This window comes from Gavia stellata, chromosome 4, assembly GCF_030936135.1.
Source record: "Gavia stellata isolate bGavSte3 chromosome 4, bGavSte3.hap2, whole genome shotgun sequence".
Taxonomy (NCBI): Eukaryota; Metazoa; Chordata; class Aves; order Gaviiformes; family Gaviidae; genus Gavia; species Gavia stellata.
This window is the reverse complement of record NC_082597.1, coordinates 57,547,310-57,567,009: the sequence shown is the minus strand read 5'-3', so window position 1 is coordinate 57,567,009 and position 19,700 is coordinate 57,547,310. Positions and strand designations below refer to the sequence as shown.

General features: G+C 46.2%; 1 protein-coding gene across 1 annotated transcript; it reads left to right on the top strand.

Annotated features, from left to right (window-relative positions):
- Nucleotides 1-56: 56 nt before the first annotated feature.
- On the top strand, nucleotides 57-6,909 carry MIEF1 (mitochondrial elongation factor 1). The gene is made up of 5 exons (XM_009817088.2): nucleotides 57-95; nucleotides 1,289-1,437; nucleotides 1,589-1,769; nucleotides 3,779-4,041; nucleotides 5,143-6,909. Exons 2-5 carry the CDS (start codon nucleotides 1,294-1,296, stop codon nucleotides 5,947-5,949), a joined length of 1,395 nt encoding a protein of 464 aa, XP_009815390.1. The 5' UTR covers nucleotides 57-95; nucleotides 1,289-1,293; the 3' UTR covers nucleotides 5,950-6,909.
- Nucleotides 6,910-19,700: the final 12,791 nt, after the last annotated feature.

Sequence of the window (19,700 nt, the reverse complement as noted above, 5' to 3'; positions counted from 1 at the left end):
CCTGCCCACCACTAGCTTGAAGAAGTCTGGAAGGTGCTTCCACAGGCACAGCAGGAGGGCTCTCCTGTTCTCTTTACAAATGCATTAGGTCACAGGTGGGTCGTTTACAATGATATAACCGTGTTCTTCATGCTGCTATTACAGTTAGCTTTGTGAAAGTGCATTTTTTTTTCTGCCTAGGGATGAGGAGTGGCTGGATTCCTGGTTCATCAAGGCAGGAACATTCTTCCTGAGATTGTAGCTTGGCCTTAGAAAAACCTAAGGGCAGTTTTAAACCACCCAAGCCAGGCAGGCTCTGAACCTTTGAAACTGGCTTAGAAAACAGATCTTGAATCAGGTTGGAAGAGTTTCCTGGTGTTCTCATGTAGGTTCACTGAGGATCCACCTATGGGTACAGCAGTGGCCAAGTGTGTTTTACACATGTAGTTGGCCAGGGAGACTCTTTAAATTTAAATATCAAGATCAGGTTAAATGGAAATTGAAGGAAACCGAAGTTCATGTGTAAGAAAATACTAATGTTCATGTTATACATGACTTGTGTGAGAGTCAAACCCACCAGCCTTGAGGGCAGAAATAAATGTCCAGTGAAAGCAAGGGAGCTGTTCCCTTTGTGGTGCATTGTGGTCTCTACTGTTGATTCTTGGGTGTCTTTGAACTATCGGGGACCAGCCATTGTCTAAAAATGAGTCTGGGCGTGGGTGCTCTGAGGCTGTGTGTCAACTCTTGGTAAGATTCTGATTTGTTACGGACAAGCAGTTGACCATCCCTGCATCACCTTGTCTGTAAGCAAAATTACACGCATTAGATTGAGAATAAAAAAATAAATTGGCATTAAAAAAGCCATGCTTTGGTTGAAAAGCACAAATTAAAAGGAAAAGACTTGAATCATTATAAGAGTTTTATATAATATACAGGATTTTATTGCAAACTATTGCTAAAGTAAATCTTATTTTCTTTTTTAAAAAGTGTTAGGTGATCGCACAATTAAATCTGCTTCAATGATTAGAAGCCCCACATCAAATTCGGGATGTTTTTCTCCAGGTCATAAACGGAGCTGGAAGCAAAGAAAAGCTGTCATTTCAGAGCTTGGTCAATACTGTTCTGGCGTGGCTGGGAATAAGCAGCTCTTCAAGGGAAGATAATTGAAGAGGCTGCACGGTTAGGTGGTCCCTTCCTATGGTTCTGTCCTAAGACCCCAAGAGCTGTGAGTGTGGGGTGGAGGAGAAGGGAGTGAACCATTAGGGTTGCATGTTTTGACCCATTTGTTTAATGCTCCTGCTCCTTCCAGGTGAGATGGCAGGTGCTGGGCAGCGCAAAGGGAAAAAAGATGACAACGGCATCGGCACAGCCATTGACTTCGTGCTGTCCAATGCCCGGCTTGTGCTGGGTGTGGGTGGAGCAGCTATGCTGGGCATCGCCACGCTGGCTGTCAAACGGGTGAGCATGTGGGACAGTGGGGTGGGACCTGAACACAGCGGCACTGGAAAGGAGTGGGAAACAAAAAGACCCGGGATGCTGGCACTAGGCTGGGTAAAATGCAAACATTGGGCTCTTAACGACTCAAACTGTGCCGGTGATGTTGCTTTAGATGTATGACCGGGCAATCAGCGCTCCCAGCAGCCCCACGCGCTTGAGCCAGTCGGGAAAGAGAAGCTGGGAAGAGCCAAACTGGCTGGGCTCCTCCTCACACTTACTGACCCAGGACATGAAGACTAACCTCAGCCGCTCCCTGCAGACCCTTCCCACTAATCCTTCGGCTGCAGACACAGGTAAGGAGCAGGGTGATGCTCCTGCATTGCAGAATCATCCAGGCTTATAAACCCTGTATTCATTTAAAGGAACTCAGGAAAGAAAATACTCTGTCTAGCCCAGGATTTTGATGTTTTTCTCTTAAGCAGGTCTGCTGGTAATTTCAAGAATTAGAAGTCACATTGGGAAGTAGTGTATAATAGTGATCTATTTGCATTTTTTAATTCCTCTCATGACTTCATGGTCTTAAGCTTTATTCTCCCTCAGTCTTTTCTGTTTCAAGCTGAATACTTATCTGTGCAGTCTTGCCTCAGAAAAAGCCATTCAATTCCTTTGAAGGTCTTTGTTGCCTTTCTTTGGACCATGCCCGTTTGTTTGTGTCTTTTTAAGAGGGGAATGTTCAAATTGTACCTGTCCTAGCAATTTATAACAGCATTTCCTATATTATTTCTACCATTTTCCTAATAATTTCTGTAATGCTGTTTGCCTGTTTAGTGCTGCTTATCACTGAGTTAGTCTTCATCAGGCTATGAAAAGTGACCTGCAGTCTTCTTTCTGAGTGGGATAATAAGTAATTTAGAGTCCGTTAGTGGTTGTTATATGTGTTTCATTGTTTTTTCTCACCAACTTTACTTTCTATCCCTGATCACTTCAGGAGATTTACACTTGGAGATTTAAAATAAAAATCAGGATCAAGCTTTTAACTTGATTTCCAGATTCTCAGCTTCAGGATGGCAATGGATTTTCTGCTGAGGAAATGTTAAATAAGTAGACAGCTGTATTAAACAGGGTCTAGATAATTTGATTGGAGTCTGCAACAATGAGGATTGAGGAATAAAACCATTGATGATGGTGTCTTTCATTCTTGACTTAAAAATAAATTAAAACTTAAGATGGAGAAATAATTTTTTCATGAACAGGCAATGAAGTCTGGTTCCCTGTGGTTTTGCGGGCTATTTCCTTTTCACACAAAACCTCAAATCTGTCCAAAAGACCCCGGTGGGACAAGAGACAGCAGCTGCTGATGTTGGGCGAGACGGGTCTGTGTGCAGCTTGGTCAGCCATTCTGCATGTGCTAAATGCCTGTTGCCAAACAAGTGCGCACCGGCTGATTGCCTTAATGGGGCCACTGACTTGGGGGTTTCTCCTCCACCCATTAAGTACCACAGCCCTTCCAAAGATCTCTTAGATCTGTAATTCTTCCTTAATTCTCATTGATAACTACCGAAACTCTTGGTCCATACTAAGAGAAGTCTGAAAGATAGCTGGGAAGCATTGACTTACTTCTTTAGGAAACTAGTCAGAAAAAAAGAGGCTGGGAGAATCCGTGCAGGTTAGACATTGCTTAATAAGGCAGACAGCAGCATAAAGTGTTGTATTGCTGATATGTGCCTAAGAGAGTGCTCTCTGCTCTTTGGCCAGTGAAAGTTTGAGGGAGGTTTTCACTGGGGCTATGATTGCTTGAGCTTTGCTGGCCCAAAGATCTGTCAGTTCACCATCTGGTAACTGTTGATCACAGTCCTGATGACTATTTCATTTCCAAGGGGCATGATCTTCTCAGATCTCATACGCTCGTCAGGACTGGGTTTTGCTGATAATTTGTAAAAATCCATTATAATGTTAAAAACTTAATGAGATAGTGATGGTTATTTAACAGTGTTTTATGCACTGCTATGGCATCGTGTTAAAAGCTTCTGAACTGGTAACGGTGCTGAATTTTTTATGAAGTTGAACTGAGGTACTGCACACCTAGCCATTAAAATTACTTCCTTATACACGATGTGTACAAGGCTCTGGCTGTATGCCAAGGCTAATAACTTGTTTTCATCTGGTTTGATTCCTGTAGTAGTATCTTTTGAAGTTTCTCAGCACCACCCTTTTGACTAGTACTTGTGAAAAGCATGCAAAATGTCTGCTGAAAGCTTTTTGAGACCTAGGAGGCTGCACTTCAGCGCTGCAGATTTTCTTCTGCAGATCAGTTCACAGTGAAACACTGCATATGATCAACAGTTTTCCTTCTGTCTTGCAGACTTTTTCCGACCCACAAAGCCCAAGCCATCTGCCAAGAGGAGTCAAGTAGAGCTGAAAAAATCCCGCCTTCGTCTGTCTCTGCAAGAAAAGCTCTTTGCTTATTATCGGAGGAAGGTAGCTATCCCAGCGGATGAGCAGGCCCGGGCCAAGCAAGCAGCTGTGGATATCTGTGCTGAGCTGCGCAGCTTCCTACGTGCCAAGCTGCCGGACATGCCCCTGCGTGACATGTACCTCAGCGGCAGCCTGTATGATGATCTGCAGGTAATTCCTGGGGCCGCGTGATGGGTCATTATTCAGAAGGCTGACTAGGCAGGAGCATTTCAGGCTTCCCTGTTGGCAGTGCTGGCTCAGCACAACATTCCTCTGTAATAAAGCTCCTGGTGTTGCCTTTCCCACCATGGAGCCAGGCACCCATTTCTGCAGTACTGTTTGAACAGGTATGACCAAGCTGCTCTGGCATTGTCTGCAAAGCATTTGCTTTTTGCTGGTTTATTTCTCTGGATTATTTCAGCCCTTCTTTCCTTCCGCTCTGTCTCTCCCTTTAGCTGTGTTTTTCTTAACTGTTTCTCTGGTAGACCTCTGTTTCCTCTCTGTCCCTTCTGTCTCCTTCCAAATACACAATATTCCCTTAGAACTCCTGTGTATTCATGTAGGTCTTCCCTACTCTTTTTTTTAATGCATGACAGACCTGGATTGGACAGCAGTGCCTGCTGCATGTCTCCCTGATGGCAAGATGCCCATGGCTATAGTGAGTGATTCAGAGGCACGCTTTTTTGTTTGAGTCAGAGCTCTGGAATGGAGTATCAAGTGTCCAGTGAAACTTAGATCTGGGGTCTTAATCACATTGGTGAAAAGGGATCTTTAATGACCTTTATCCAAACAATGTGGCAGACTGGGTGAGAGCAGAACCTAGTTGTAGCATGGGATAATTAAACCATGACAACTTAAGCTTGTCTAGAAATTTAATACTCTGCCTCCTGTTTTAAATTATCACATGGTGTGGCTGTGCCCTGGGCCAGCTGCATCTCGCATCCAAGGAGTGGACTTAGAGCAACAGGAGGCAAAATGATTGTCAGTGTGCAGTCCATGTCAGGTCCTGAAGTGTTTAAGGGTCTCTAAATAGTACATACCATACAAGCACTAGCTGGGGTTATACCTTGGAGTTACTTCACTGATGATGGGAAGTAGTCCTTCAGAATGTCTTTTGTCAAAAGGGAGGCTGTGAATCCCACACAGAGAGGAGAGTGAGACAGCTGAATCCTTATTCCGAGTTCCTTTGAACAGAAGGCTATCTAAAGGTCATGAATAAAACTGAGTGTGCAGAGAGGAGGCTTGTTCTTACCAACTTTTCTCTCGTGAAAGGTAGTGACAGCTGATCACATCCAGCTCATTGTGCCTCTGATGCTAGAGCAAAACCTGTGGTCGTGCATCCCTGGGGAGGACACTATCATGAACATTCCTGGCTTCTACTTGGTGCGTCGGGAAAACCCAGAATATTTTCCCCGTGGGAGCAGCTACTGGGACCGCTGTGTGGTGGGAGGTTACCTCTCCCCCAAAGCTGTAGCAGACACCTTTGAGAAAGTCGTAGCTGGCTCCATCAACTGGCCAGCAATTGGGACTCTCTTGGATTATGTGATCCGTCCAGCAGCTCCCCCAGCAGATTTGACACTGGAAGTCCAGTATGATCCAGAACGGCATCTTTTTATTGACTTCCTGCCATCCTTGACACTGGGTGACATCATTCTTGTGGCCAAACCCCATCGATTGGCCCAGAATGACAATTTGTGGCGACTGAGCCTGCGGCCAGCAGAAACGGCTCGCCTCCGGGCCCTGGACCAGTGTGATTCTGGCTGCCGTTGCTTGTGCCTGAAGATCTTCAAAGCAGTATGTAAGTCAAACCCAGCCCTGGGTCACCTCAGTGCCAGCCAACTCACCAATGTCATCCTGCATCTATCCCAAGAAGAGTCTGACTGGTCCCAGGACATGCTGGCTGATCGCTTCTTGCAGGCGCTGAAGGGTTTGATCCGCTACTTGGAGGCAGGTGTCCTCCCTAGTGCTCTGAACCCCAAGGTGAACTTGTTTTCAGAGCTCACCCCCGAAGAAGTGGATGAGTTGGGCTATACTCTCTACAGCTCTCTGTCAGAGCCAGAGGTCTTGCTGCAGACGTAATAGGGCCTTACGTAAGGAAGTGTTGATAGGGTTTACCCAAGGTGGACTGTGATTACTGCGAAATATGTCTCCTCCACTTCTCTCTCTCTCTCTCTTTCTCCGTTTGGTTCATTATTATTTCCTGCTGTGGAGTTGGTGCTCCCACTGAATTTCTTGGTGCTACTGGTCCATTTCCACCATCTCTGCCCCAACAGGTACCCATTGGCTATGGAAAAGAGGCTAAAACTGCACCTCTAAGATCTTCACATAAATTCTGCTGATGTTTTAAGTGTCTACCAAAAAAAAAAACCACCAAACTATGCAGTTCTTTCTCCTGTAGTACACTCACTGCAGTGAGTCCATTTTGGTGTGAAGAAGGTGGAACTGGCCTGGTAAATCCAGTGATGATTTTATCAGACTTGCATTGAGGTCCTTTCCTTTCCTCCAGTCTGACTTTTACCCCATGTTTCTTTTTCTCTTCTGTACCACACTGTCACGCTTTCCTCTTTTTTTTTTTTTCTTTCCTTTTTTTGGCCCCTTTGACCCGGTCATGCAGGGCAGGCTGAGTGAGATATTTTGGATAGGGTTGTTTTTTGTATTTGAGTGGATAATTACACTGGCAATATTTAGGGCTGTAGAGCTTGGAAGAGGAGAACACCTATGGCTTCTGCTCCTACGGAGCCTTCTCATCCTTTGCAAGCTGTGTTCCGGAGTAAGGGCTGCGGCTTGTACAGTCTGCTGCAACACAACCTCCAGTATGGGCAATTCTCACTGAAGCTGTCATAGGGGAGGAAGAAACCTTTGTGTTCTGGCTATGTGATGAGGCTGAAGGAGCAGGGCTTGTCATTCCTGTCTAGCCAGATCTGCTGGGTGTTGCTGGTGGGAATGGCCCTGGGAATGGAGACCAGGGCGGCTCCATAGATGTCTCTGGCCTAGAGGAAGAGAAGTTGATTATGGGGGAGGGGTGGGAGACACACATGGGAATGGGCTTTTTTTTTTTTTTTTCCCGTCTTTTCCCCAAGAGCTTATGACTGTTCTGGTTTATAGGAGGTGAAGCAAGACTCCATGCCTCAAAGGGCTTTGAAATAAGCACACATAAGCCAGATTCTCACCAGCTGTAAGTCTGAAAAGGTGATAGGACTGAATTGGTGCCATCAGCAAGGTTCTGTCCCATACACTGATATTAGGGCACATATACAGAGCTGGCATTTAGAGATACGTTGGCTTTGCCATCTGCTTTCAATGTGTGTTTTAGTTCCCTCCCCAGCCACCTCAGAACTGAGGCTGTCCGTCCCCTTCCTCATTCCCTTGCGCTGACTTTCCAGTGCTCCCAGTTTACAATTACTCTTAGAAAGCTGGTGAGGGCACACCTTCCCATTCTGACTGTTTGGACCTGTTGGTAATGCAGTTCTGCCTGCTCCTGTTTATGGCTGCTGTCAGGCTGTTTTCCGTTGGCTGCCCTCCTGTCTGCTGCTGGACTGCGGTATGGGTTTTGGGGGGCAGCCGCTGCACTGTTGGTATCTCCTAAACTAGCCACATAGACTCTCTATACTCTGCATTAAGCCTTCTGGCCTCCTGTCTTCAAAAATGGGGAGGGATGGTCTCTCCCCGAGTCTGGGACTGTGACTCTCTCCAAAGACCAGCGCAGCTATCGTTACAGAAGCGTACTTGGCTTTTCCTAGCTTTAGCACCTTTTTTTTCCCCTTGCTGTCCAGCCTCCCTAGCCAAGGGAGGGGCGTACTGCAGCAGCAGACTTTGGAGGAAGCAAGAATCCTTTTCTCCTCCTTTCCTTTCAGGTCTTCCCCCGCTTTGACAGAGAAGTTTCAAGGTGAGTTTCAGGAGTGGAACCATGGAGGAGAGTCTTTAGCCCTTAGTTGTTTTTTTTAGAGGCAGTGCTGGTGAGATGAAGGAGGGAGCATCTTTCTCAGACAATCCGTCCATTTTAGCCAATGTGTGAGATAGTATTCCGTATACAGTGCTAACGCAGTGTTGCATTTTAAATTATTTAATCCTTAGGGTACTGGTATTCTCTAGACTGCCAGATGCGTACTTTGAAGTTTGTGTGTGTATATAAAGTCTGTAGTCTATAAAAGGTTAACAGAAATGCCATTTGTATGATTTTGTGTTTTGTAAGTTTTACAGCAGTCAGTGTTGGTCAGCTGTTGATTGCTTTTCACTCTGGTTCCCAGATTTTTTCCCCTCTTCCTTTCCCTGCCCTCCACTGCCTTTCTGATGTCAGCCTTCCTACCCTAAAAGCAGACAGATGAGACTTGGAGCCTATAGGTTATTGGGGGAAATTTCCTCTTTCTTTTAATTACTTGAAGGTCAACAAAAATATTAAAATATCTGGGTTGTCAGGAGCTCCCTGTAAGTTCATTTCTTCAGTGTGATCTCACCCCTCACTTGGTGCTGACTCCAATACCATGGTCTTCACACAGAATTGAGCAGCAACATGGTTTGGAATGATCAAAACTATAGATACAAAAAAGGTGAGATATAAACAGGAGGAAGCCACTGTCTGAGCTGGCTTGAGAACAGTTGCCACATACATACCTGTATATATAATTTTTTACACGAATGCTTTTACTTCTTCCTGACAACCTAATTAATTAATATTTTATGGCCAATTCTTGCTGCTATTGAGCTCAATTTGTGTATCAAATGGAGACTGAAGCTGCCTTTTTGCCTTTTCTGTAGACTTTGCTCCACTTCACTTGAACCACTTCCATCATTTCTTCCCTTCAGTTTTGCCCTCCTCTGAGCTAGCCACAAGCCCATTCTTGGGAGGCAAATGCTCACTTCCTACGGGCAGCCACCACAGCGGGCAATAGCTGCCCTGGCAGTGGCAGTCTCCGGAAAGGCCAAAGATGTAACGGGTCACAGGGACACTGCAACTAGGAGTATTTCAAGAGCAGGGTCAGGCATAAGGGGCAACAGAGGCAGGGAAGAAGGAATAGGGTAAGTATGCAGGAAACTTCACTAATGCTGTACCCAGCCTGTGGGTCAAACAGACTGTTGCAGAGACTTTTGAACTGGCACCTTTCAGTATTAAATGCAGTACACGTGTTGATGTACAGCCCAGAGGGCTGTCTTACCTACAGGTAGGCTCCTTCCCAGTCAAAGCTGCAGCACAGAGCAGGAGGACCTAAAGCTGAATGTGAAAAGGGCAGCTCCCGGCCACTTTCCTGGCGGAGCAGCTCAGAGACAAATTGATTGTCAGAGGCCCAGAGCGTGCATTTGGTTGGTTGCTGCCTGGGCTCCAAGAATGCCTCCGTGTGCTCTGCTATAGCTTAGCTCACGGGAGCTTCCCACGAGATTGTTGTCTTGTTCCCTGTAACCACAGGGCGAGGACCAACCTGCTCAGCTGTGGGGTTTCACTGCTGCTGAGCTCCACCACTAATCCTTCAGGTCGGACGGATTTCTTTTCCTGTGTTTAAAAGCCATTATGGAAACAAGAGGCTACTTTTTGCCTCCTGGCGAGCTGCCATCAGGGCCCTCACTCTTAGTATGTGAGTACTTGCAGTGAGAAGTGAAGATATGATGCCCTATCTCTCCCAGGCCTGGAGGCTGTGGATTTGCAAAGGGGAAAGTCTAAGTGCATGGTCTGTGACAGAATGGGTGAAATTCTGAAATAAAATGACTTTCCACAGTAACCTGGTTGTCTCTGGTGTGTTTATAAATAAAGGAGCGTCTCTCTGCTTCTGTCGCAGTGCATCACCTTTATGCTGACATAGTTCTGCACCACACCAGTGCTTGGGGACTGGCATGCCCCTTGCTGATTCACTTGCTTTCCCTTTGTGGCTCTGGGCGCTCAGTGCTCTGCAACTTGTCTTGAGAGAGCAATCAGCTCGGTACTGCAGCGTGCTGGCGCCTGGCAGCATTCACACCAGTCACAAGATGATGCATAATTATGGCACTGTGCCTCCCATCCTTTCTCTGATAGCTCGCGTGCCCAGGCAGGCACCTGCTTCTCATGTGGCTCCCCAGACTTCACAGGCTTCCGTGCCTCTTTAACATTAAACTTTCCTGTGCAGACTCCCCGCCCTTACTCAGGCACACGTTGGTTTCTATGTGCCAGTCCTTCCCCCCTGCCAAATGCACTCCAAGCGTCAGCCTCGAGGCAGTGAGGAAGCGGCTGTGCCAGGGGCCTGTGTCTGGTGTCTTGAAGCTCTTTACAGTAAGACCCAGTTTTATGTGCCTGCTTGGGAAGGTGGGGTGGGAGTGTTGGACGTCAAGTAAAGTATGAAGTGATGCTGCTTTTGATGGATCCCAGGCTCCTTAATTCTGCGAAGACATGCTACGGTGACAACGTTGTCCTGTGAGACTCGTTTTAATGAGGACTCGGCAATTAACACTTAACTATTTTGGAGGATCTGTTATGATACAAAGGAAGTCTACGTCTCTAACATATTTTTTTCCTGATATCCCTTGCCTATGTTTTGGTTTGGTTTTTTCCTTTAATCTGTTCTGTGGTACAAACACATAAGATGAGATCAAGCACATTTCATGTCATATGGAGTCTTACAGGAACAGCTAAAATGAGCTGCTTTATGGAATTTGTGCCAGGTATGACGCCCTCAAGTTAATGCCCCTGGAAAGCCTAAAGCTTGCAATGCATGTTTAACGTATGCAGCAGTTTGCACCTTTGTGTGAAAGCTGTCCCAGCATGAATAGGGAGGAAAGATCAAAAGATAGGGGTTTGTTTATTGTAGGGATGAAATAATTGAGGGGAGTCATGGTAATTGAAATTTCAAGTATGGAAAAGGTTGCTACAAAGAAGAGGAGCATAAATGGTTCTCCAGGCTGCAAAGACTCAGCATCTCTTTTGTTCTTAGCCTAAGGAACAAACAGCTTAGGAGGAAGGTGAATTTTGGAAAAAGCAAAATATTTTGTGCACTTTGTTATATAACCACAGTCCTGCCCTGGCAATGAATGTAGCCGAGCTTACATATTACTTACTTATTTTTCCATCTCTTCATTTTAAAAATAAATGAATAAATTCCAGCCTGACTTTTGTAGGTAATCTTAGGCTGGGGGAGTGAGGGTGACTGTACCCCAAATTTGAGATTACCATGCTAAAGTGTTGAGCTGTATGATGAATGTTTCTTTTTTTCCCCAAATACTTGATCATCTCTGTGGTTTTTTAAGGTTTATCTTAATATTCTAAACTCCAGAAAAGCTGCAAACAGCTGCTGCTGTTTAAATTTAGTCTCATGGAAAAAAGAGGAGCCTCTTCCAAACGAGGAGTTTCTCTTCCAGATAAGAGAAAATATGTTGGCCCACTACCCACACTAGGTATGATTCTGTGGCTCCAGCATGGCTCACTGAATCTGGGACTGGATCTAGAAATGTTGGGCTTTACTCACAGATGCAGCAAGAAAGAAATGGGAGATTCTCACTTCTACCAGTGAAACCCCGTATTGGCTTCCAGCCCTAGGAGGACTGCTGCAGTCTAGACACTTAGGGAACTGTTTGAGGTATCTGGATTTTATCTTCTTTATCCTTGTCAGGCTGAGTTACAATCTGAGTTTATGATCTGAAGGATTCAAGAAATATCCTTCCCCTCCCTTTTTTATTTTTTCCCTTTTTTAAATTCAACACCCTCTTAAAATAGATCTCATGTAACAAGTGTGTACCCTACACAATCAGGGATAGCACCGTGTAAAAAATTTACTAGCATACTCTGAGAAGGACAGCATTATTCACAAGTCACAGAGCCAGATATGTGGTGGTGAGCAGGCTAATAATACCTTTATAGTATGCGATCCTGTGGAATAACCTTGCAAATGGTAAGGCAAAAGAGTGTGGTTAGACCAATGGGTAAGGCAGGGAAGACCTGAAATCATTCTGTACGTAGAAAGCATTCATGTCATTTTATGAATAGCAGGAGAGTGGGAGACAGAGTTTGGCTTAGAGAACTCAAACTTTTCATGATCTTAAGCTTTCCTAAGTACTCACGCAGAAGTCAGATCTGAACAAAATCACTTTAAACACACTAAAAGTCAGATTGATTTTTATTTTGCTGCTCTGGTTCAATTTCCCTGGCTCCAGTGGCTAAGTAGCTCTTTGATCTGTCTATTAAACACTCAGTGCTAAGCTTCTCGGGGGAAATACATATATATCAATTCTAACCACATTCTTCATGAAAAACTTTCTCCATACAAATAACGGGCAAAAGTAGCTTGCTTGAGTTTTCAGTTTTGTTTTGGATTTTCTTCTTTTAGGCAACAGTTCCCTTGGTTCAGCCCAAGCCCACCCGTTCCCCTGCCTCTCACTGTGGTAGAATTGTCACTGTTCCACAGAAGCACAGGGCTGATACACTGTCCCATCAGACATCCCACTACAATGATTCGAGTCCTGTAAGATTCTCTTGTCTCATTCTGCTCAGCATTGCAAAGGACAGAGACCTAACAGGCAGCAGACTCAAGGACATAGATGGCAAATGATGGACTGTGTTGGCTCTTTACCTGTCCCACGACAGACGTTACTTCAAAACTTGTAATGCCCTGGCAGGCTCCTTACCCACTTTTAAAGGCAAGAAGCAATCATTCCTGGAAGCAGTATGGCAGAGAGACATTTTCGCCTTCAAATTCTTGAATTTATTTAGCACAGAGGATAGTTACAGCTTTGGACATAATAACTACTGCCACTTCTATAGATAATATAATCTGAATTATGTTCAACTCCTGGTTGTTCATAGCAGTGGTGATATACTGTCAGAGGGCCTGAGATATGCTGAAGCAAAGGTAGGTTCAAGATGCAGTAATCCCACAGGCCACAGAGCAGCAGCTCCCACCTTGCTTGTTAGAGAGCATGTTGGCAGGGGTTCCAGCTTCCTGGCATTCAAGTGGAAGTTGTTTTTTGCTGAGCCAAGTACGTGACCAAGGCACAAACGTTCTCTTTTCCAAATCACTGTCTGTGGCCACGAGAGACAGGAGAAAGCATCTAGTCCAGTGCCTTTTCTTGAACAATGAGCTAGTGATTTGGATGAGGAACCTTTCTCCTCTTTCGTTTTTTGTTTAGTTTTGTAATTTCTTTCTTATGTAAGAAGAGAAAGTTAATAAAGAGTGATCCATCTTCAGTCCATCACTTTGCACTGCAAAGGAAGATGCCTGGTGTCACCGGCAGACTGGACTCCCAAGCTTTGTGGACTGGGAGAGACTCCACCCTTTGGTGGTCAGACAGAGCCTGACCTGCCTAGGGGAGACCTCTATTTCTGATAAGTGCTCAGCATCCAAATCAGTCTCACTGAGACTGCATGAATAAGGTGGATGGCTCAAATGTTACCTTCCTGAACAGTGCCTACGTTGCCTCAGACCTAGAGGAGATGTCTACCGTCATCGCAGTTCCAGGACAAGGTCTCAACAAAGTCTTACCCTCTGAGTGCCAAAAGAGCAGGCCAGCAATACCTCCCTCCCCAGCAGAGGTGGGTTGCTGTGGCTGGTTCCTCAGACAGACCTGGCTTTAGTCTCAAACCAGCTCCAGTTAAGAGAAACCTCCTCCTGTTAAGAGAACTGCAAACCTCCCTCACCAAGTGCCACAGTGATACCAATAAGAGGGGCCGTGGATTAAGAAGCTTCAGCACCTACTCAATACGATACTTTGGCCACAAAGTATTCTTTGGGGACTATTATCCAGCTTGCCCATGGCCAGTCCCACCGTAACGCATCTGAGGAGGCTCTACTGAGGCCACCCTCAAGCACAGGCACAAGTGCAGGGAGCAGAGCAGTCTCAAAGTCTTCTGAAAGAATATTCTTTCTGACACCGTTTGCCAAATCTCCTAGCACAGGGACCATAGGAGGGAAAATGACAGTCATTCAGGAAAAAGCTATAAACTCAATGATATCACAACTGCATCAACATCCACTAGGAATTTCTCTCTCCTCCTCTGTAAACAAGTATGTATTAAAACAGATCAGTCTGCTGGTAAATTCCAGCCACCGAGCAGCTGCTGCCTATGAAGAATAGAGAAATATTACTGAATAATGTCTGCAGTGTTCCTCCCCAGGGACATGGGGAGCTACAGCCTCAATGGTGATTTATCCCCAGATGAGTTTCAGAGCTTCATCCGAACTACCTGGTTTGTCAGTGTTCCCACTGAAGCTGCCTGCCAGCATCAGAGACAAAGAGATCTCACACACAAAAAAGATATCCCCAGGATTCTGGTTTATTTCATTAATAGGGTATACCCATTCACAGTCTCTTCCTGGCGTTATCAAGACACTATGAAGTTATGTGAAGTTAAAAACAAGTCCCCAGACAGAGCACACAGAGCATAGTCTGGTATTATCAGCCTTTCATTGTGCACCCCCTCACACTGAACAGAGAGGCTGAAATAACTCAAGCTCAAGTAACTTTTCTACCTGCTTCAGACGAAGCTACTAGTTTAGATGCCAGCTTCAGGAGTGCAGTGTAATTGCCATTGGACTCATACAGCAAGGAGCCCTCATTCTGACAAGTCTAAGGGGCACTGAGACAGCGAGACACACATCCACTAAAGTGGCGATGGGCTGTTAGCTCACCCACTGGTGGCTGTGGCTGTCTGAGATGCTACAGTCTCATACATAGTGCATACCTGCTTCTCAGGTCTCAGCTCTTGCTAACTTCACACTGCTAGAAAAGAAGGAATGTGCATTGCCACTCTCCTCTTCATCCTTTCGCACAGAAAGGCACAAGGCACCTGGCATGTGTGGCTCCAGCAGATGCTGGTAACGTACAGATACATACATTTTGATATGCACTAAACACAGTCTGCAGCGGGGGTCACATTGACTACAGCCCCGTGAAGAACAACAGTTGCCATGAGATATGTTTCTGTTCTTTTATTGCTTGGATAACTGGAAGGCTTTTGTTAGTGTGCTAAACTGCTCCCACATGTGCTAATACACAAGAGGGATTATTCTTGACCCCCAAGTCCCTTAATCATAATAAAACAAGGCTGGACAATGAGAAAACCAAAAAAATCCCCTGATGGTCTGAACAAAAGTCAGCACACCCTCCTCCCCCTCCCTTCACACATATTTTTTGCTAAACATCATTTTCAACCAGTTGTAGCTTTGCTCCAGAAATTCATGCTTGGGCAAGTTACAAGTTAAAACTCACCTCCCTCTTACCAGATTTGCACAATGTTTTTACTTGTGGCAGCTGTCCACAGCCTGGCTGACTCTGAGTAACTAAGCCTCTGGAGAGCCATATTTTGTGAGCTATCAGCATGTGCTTGGCATGCCCACATTTGTTCAGTAAGAAAAATGTAGGAGGACAACCAGGATTGTTTCCATATCTGTCTAAAATAATTGAACTGTAAGGTGCAAATGTAAATTGCAGATTTAGTCCTTTTTTTTATTAGTCTCTTATCAAATGTCAGTGATATTTACATAACAGGATGGAAACAGAAGACAGTGAGGGGGTGGGTAAGCAATGAATGATTTATTAGAGATTCCATTTGGTGTACTAGTCCAAAACAAATGAAGCAGAGCATATGGCTAACTTATTTTCTGTTTGTATGTAATAAAAGATGGATGCTAATACCTCCCAGCCTGATCTTTAATCACATATATTTGCTTTTCAATCTAGTTTTAAAATGGAACGTCTATAAAGCTATCCCTAAAGAGCTTACGATGAGAATCTGGCAGAAAAGATCCTTCAGATATCTGTTTGTGCCGCATGAGGAGAGAAGCAACTGAGCGCTGTGAATTAGCCTGTGCCGTAGAGGTTGTAGGTAATTCTCCCTCGAAAATGCTCAAAATGTCTAGTTGCTTTGCCTCATTCCTCCGTTGTGTTTCCCTCGGCACTCTGTCTCCGGGAAAAATTCCTGCTGGTCTCTGGAAATGTTTGGCTCATCGAAGTGTGGTGTAAGGCTTCCTGTCCCTTCTGACAGAAGGTTCAAAGGACAGAATTTATCACAAGAATCCCTTTGAGGACTCGCCCTCACACTCATCCTTCTGCAAAGCAGGCAATGCCCCCTCCTCCCCAGCTATCCCAGCAGGGCCCAGGGCCAGCCAAAACCCCATCTGCCCCTTCTCCGGAGCACTGAGGCTCACTGGGGGCCCAAAGCTGCTTGCCCAGTGCCACCATGGGGGTTGTGCGCCCATCTGATGCAGCGTCTGCCAGCCCTTCTCCCTGGCTGCGGCTCTCCCAGCACCCCGGGAAAGAGCAAACGCGTCCGTGTCCAGTGACACTGGTTACCCTCCTGGCCCCACCAATATGTACCACCCTGCCTTGCTCCCCTGCTACAGAGGCCCACAAGTACTTCCCCCCTACTGACAGTCCCTGAGGGCATCCTATACCGACGGTCTAGATTGTGCGAGGAGATGTTACTATGGAAACATTTACGTCCTCCCTGTCTTTTGTGTACTTAACAACATAGCGTTCAGCACGTTTATCTCCTGTATACTTGCTGGTAGAAGAACAAAACCTCTTTTCCTTTGCAACATTAACTTTAAAAAAAAAAAAATAAAGCCCATATATTGATCAATGAAGGAGGAGGGTGAATGCAGAAGTATTAGTTTTCCACCTCCTAGTGCTGCTGTTTGGCTGGAGGTGGCTTTCTGCAGTGCTGTATTTATCAGGGCAGTTCATCACTCACTAGCAAGGTCACTTTGGCCTCTATCCTGCAGTGAGCTCTGTACAAGCAGCTCCTTTTGCCTGCAGCTGGCCCCTCGCTTCTGGGTCGGGATGGATCTTATCACAGAAGCTCTCTTAGCCGAGGTGCGGTACCCAGGGCAGGAGAATAACATCCACGGTGCTAAAGCTGTTAATGTGTCAGCAGGAGTTCATTGACCATGCACACAAATTAATCTTCATTCAGAAGCCACATTTTTGTGCTGTAAATTCCATTTTCTTCAGAGCTGCCAGACTTCTCTCCACTACCTCTGAGCCACAAACATATTCTGCAATACTGGAAAGGAACACTTTTTAGACACTTTTGAGTTAGTAGCAGGTAGCTAATAGTTCTCTCCTTAGAAAAAACGTGGAAATTTTTTTGTACAAAAATTCCCAAGGAATCATTCCTTGGGCTTAAAGAAGTGTCTTCTACCTCAGTCAAAAACTCTGATGTAATATGTGCAAATGCAGAGAGATGATTTATAAAGGAATTGGGGATTTAACTAATGAAATTATGTAACAACAGTAATTCTGCAGTCCTTCAGGAAACAGGGAAAAATATGCTGTTCACTAAATGGATGGCTTTTGGTTACCTGATTTCACTTTTTGGATTGGGGGTTGTTAAAATATTTCTGTCTGGAGCTCCTCACGCAGACAAATTTCCACATAAGTTTATACACAAAATGGAGACCAGGCAGCTAGGAAACAGGCAGGTCTGGGTTAAGTTCCTCATTGCATATTTCATTTTCGCTTGCGTGATTCTTGCTCACACATACCCAGAGCGCTCTCAGAGAAATCTATAATTATCTTTTCAAGATGAAGGATTGGGTGTGTATAGCATTTCTGTTTATTTAGCTACGATTACAGTTGTACAATCACCCCTTTCTTTTCACTTAAAGGAGGGGCAAGCAGGCACGACAGGGGATGTGAGAGCTCTCCCTTAGCCAGTGAGGACATGAAGATACTGTCCACCCATCCACCCAAACAATCACCCACTTGGCTTCTTTAAAAGCTGCCGCATCCTCTAAATTTTGCTTTGAAGCAAGATCTGCTTGCTCCATCGTGTATTTATCAGAACAGTAATCTTAGATCGCTCAGTTGCTATTGTGGTGTTTTCTGGCATTGGAGGACATTTTTCTCTGCCTCCTCCATTTTAATGAGTCATTCCAAAATCTGTGCTTGTTTCTAAACAAAAAAAAACAACCAACCAAAAAAAAAATCCCAACAAACCAACATGGAGGAAAAATTGCCTTTTTCATTCAGCAGCTAGTGTTCAGTTTACAGATGTGCAGTGACATACTCTGCTTTGTAGTGATGATGGTAATATCAGACTACTAGAAGTAGAAACTGGGTCATGCCTGTCCTCGCAAATTATCAGTCAAGTTGTTTAATAAGTTCCAGGCAGTTACATCTGATCAAATTCAGTGAAGGCTGTGGCCTTATACAAATACTACTGAGGCCCTAACTGGAAAACAGCGGAGCCTTTTGCAGAAGTAGCCCAGAGCAATTTGACCTGCAGGATGATGATGTTTGAACAAGCAAGGAACCTGCGGCAGCTCTCTGAGCTGATGGCGCGCTGTAAGGCTGGCAGAGTGGAAAATCAACTGTTCGAAGCTGGATTGCTCTGGCACAGTGAGGAAGCACACAGGTACTGATCCTCCCAACTCATTGGAGCTGGCCGGTGCTTGTCTAACCCGAGTGAAATGATGAAGGGACTGAAACCAGCAGAAAACAGTTGGCTGCTCTAAGTTTCCTGCTGGGTTAGCTGGCTGAGCTGGCTCACTGAGGGCCAGACCATCTGGTGAGACTGTATAGCCAGGAATAGGGTGGGGGAAGAGGGCTGCCTTCTTTCCTAGCAGCAAATTGATTTAGATCAGATAAAACATAATGTGAAACTGCACTTTAAAAACTTTCCAAGGCGATGCTGCCCTTTACATCTGTGAGGCTATGTAGGTGATCCATTAATGCTCACATCAGTCTGAGTAACGTCTGCAAAGAGAACACAGAAGCAACTGTGTCAGTGTGAAACCGCATGGCAGGAGAGGAAGTTCTCATTTCTTCGCTGGGAATAACCAACTTCATTTTCAGCTCTTGCATAGGCTGAAGGCACTAATTAGACGCATGCTCTCAGCTGCTCGGCAGCACAGGTCTCCAGCCAAGCTTGCTGTGAACCACTCCAGATCGATACTGCACCATGGCCACTGCGAGGCCGGCAGGCTCAGGTCAGAGACGCAGGCGCCTTCATGCATGCAAACACACAGCCCGTGCCCTGAAGCAGCCATAATCTAAGCGCTGCATGTGTGGGGCAGGCAGGGAGGGAAGGCGACGCTGCCCTGGGCTGACACGTTATCTGACGGAGCAGGACGCCAGGGCGGCCCACCGCCTCAGCACTTCAGGGGAGCCATGCCAGCACCTTGGCCAGAGCAGCACCCGCCAGCTCCGGGCCTGACCTCAGCAGGTCTTTGTGGAGAGAACAAAAGGGGCCGTTGGAAATTAAAGGAGGGGAACACCTGCTGCTTCGAGAGGGACAGGTCAGCGAAGGCGCAGGGCTGCGGAAAGAGGCGCTGCCACCACTCTCGCCCCCCTCCAGACGCCATTTCCCTGCCCAGCTGCGCCTTCTCGTCCCCCTCCCCCTTCCCCTCAGCATCTGGCCGCCTTCGGGTCCTGGCCAATGGCAGCTCACAGTGCACTTGAACAACTCCCCTCCGGCCAATGAGCGACCCCCTTCCCACGTGGCGATCAGCGTGATGCCTCCAATGCGAGCGCCCCGTCTTTGTTGGCGGTTAACCCCCCCCCCCCCCCCCTCCGCTCCCCGCGGGGGGGGGGAGAGCGTCCTCAGCTGTTCCGATCACGTGACGCGGCCTCGCCTGCGGGGAGACGGCCGGCGCGAATGTACACCATATAGTCCCGCCACCGCTGCTCCGTCGTGGAGTCGTAGCTTTTGTCCGTGGCTCCTGCGATTAACCTGTAGCAGAGTGGCAGGAAAGAAGCCCAGAAAGATAGGCTACAGGCCAGCGGGAGCTGGTGAGACGCAGGTGACGTTTGGCGGAAGGACACCTCACAGCCGGATCTTGTTTTGCTTAAAGCGGCTCCTATATAAAGGCAGCGCGCAAGCGGTGCCACCCTATTGTGTGTTGCTGAGAGTGGACGTGGTGCTGGTGTCTGAGTGC

Bases quoted from the DNA above. Each gene is read 5' to 3' on its own strand.
- MIEF1 (XM_009817088.2), top strand. From the start codon at position 1,294: ATGGCAGGTGCTGGGCAGCGCAAAGGGAAAAAAGATGACAACGGCATC. The intron at 1,770-3,778 runs GTAAGGAGCAGG...TCTGTCTTGCAG, and splicing joins TCCTTCGGCTGCAGACACAG to ACTTTTTCCGACCCACAAAG. The intron at 4,042-5,142 runs GTAATTCCTGGG...CTCTCGTGAAAG, and splicing joins GCCTGTATGATGATCTGCAG to GTAGTGACAGCTGATCACAT.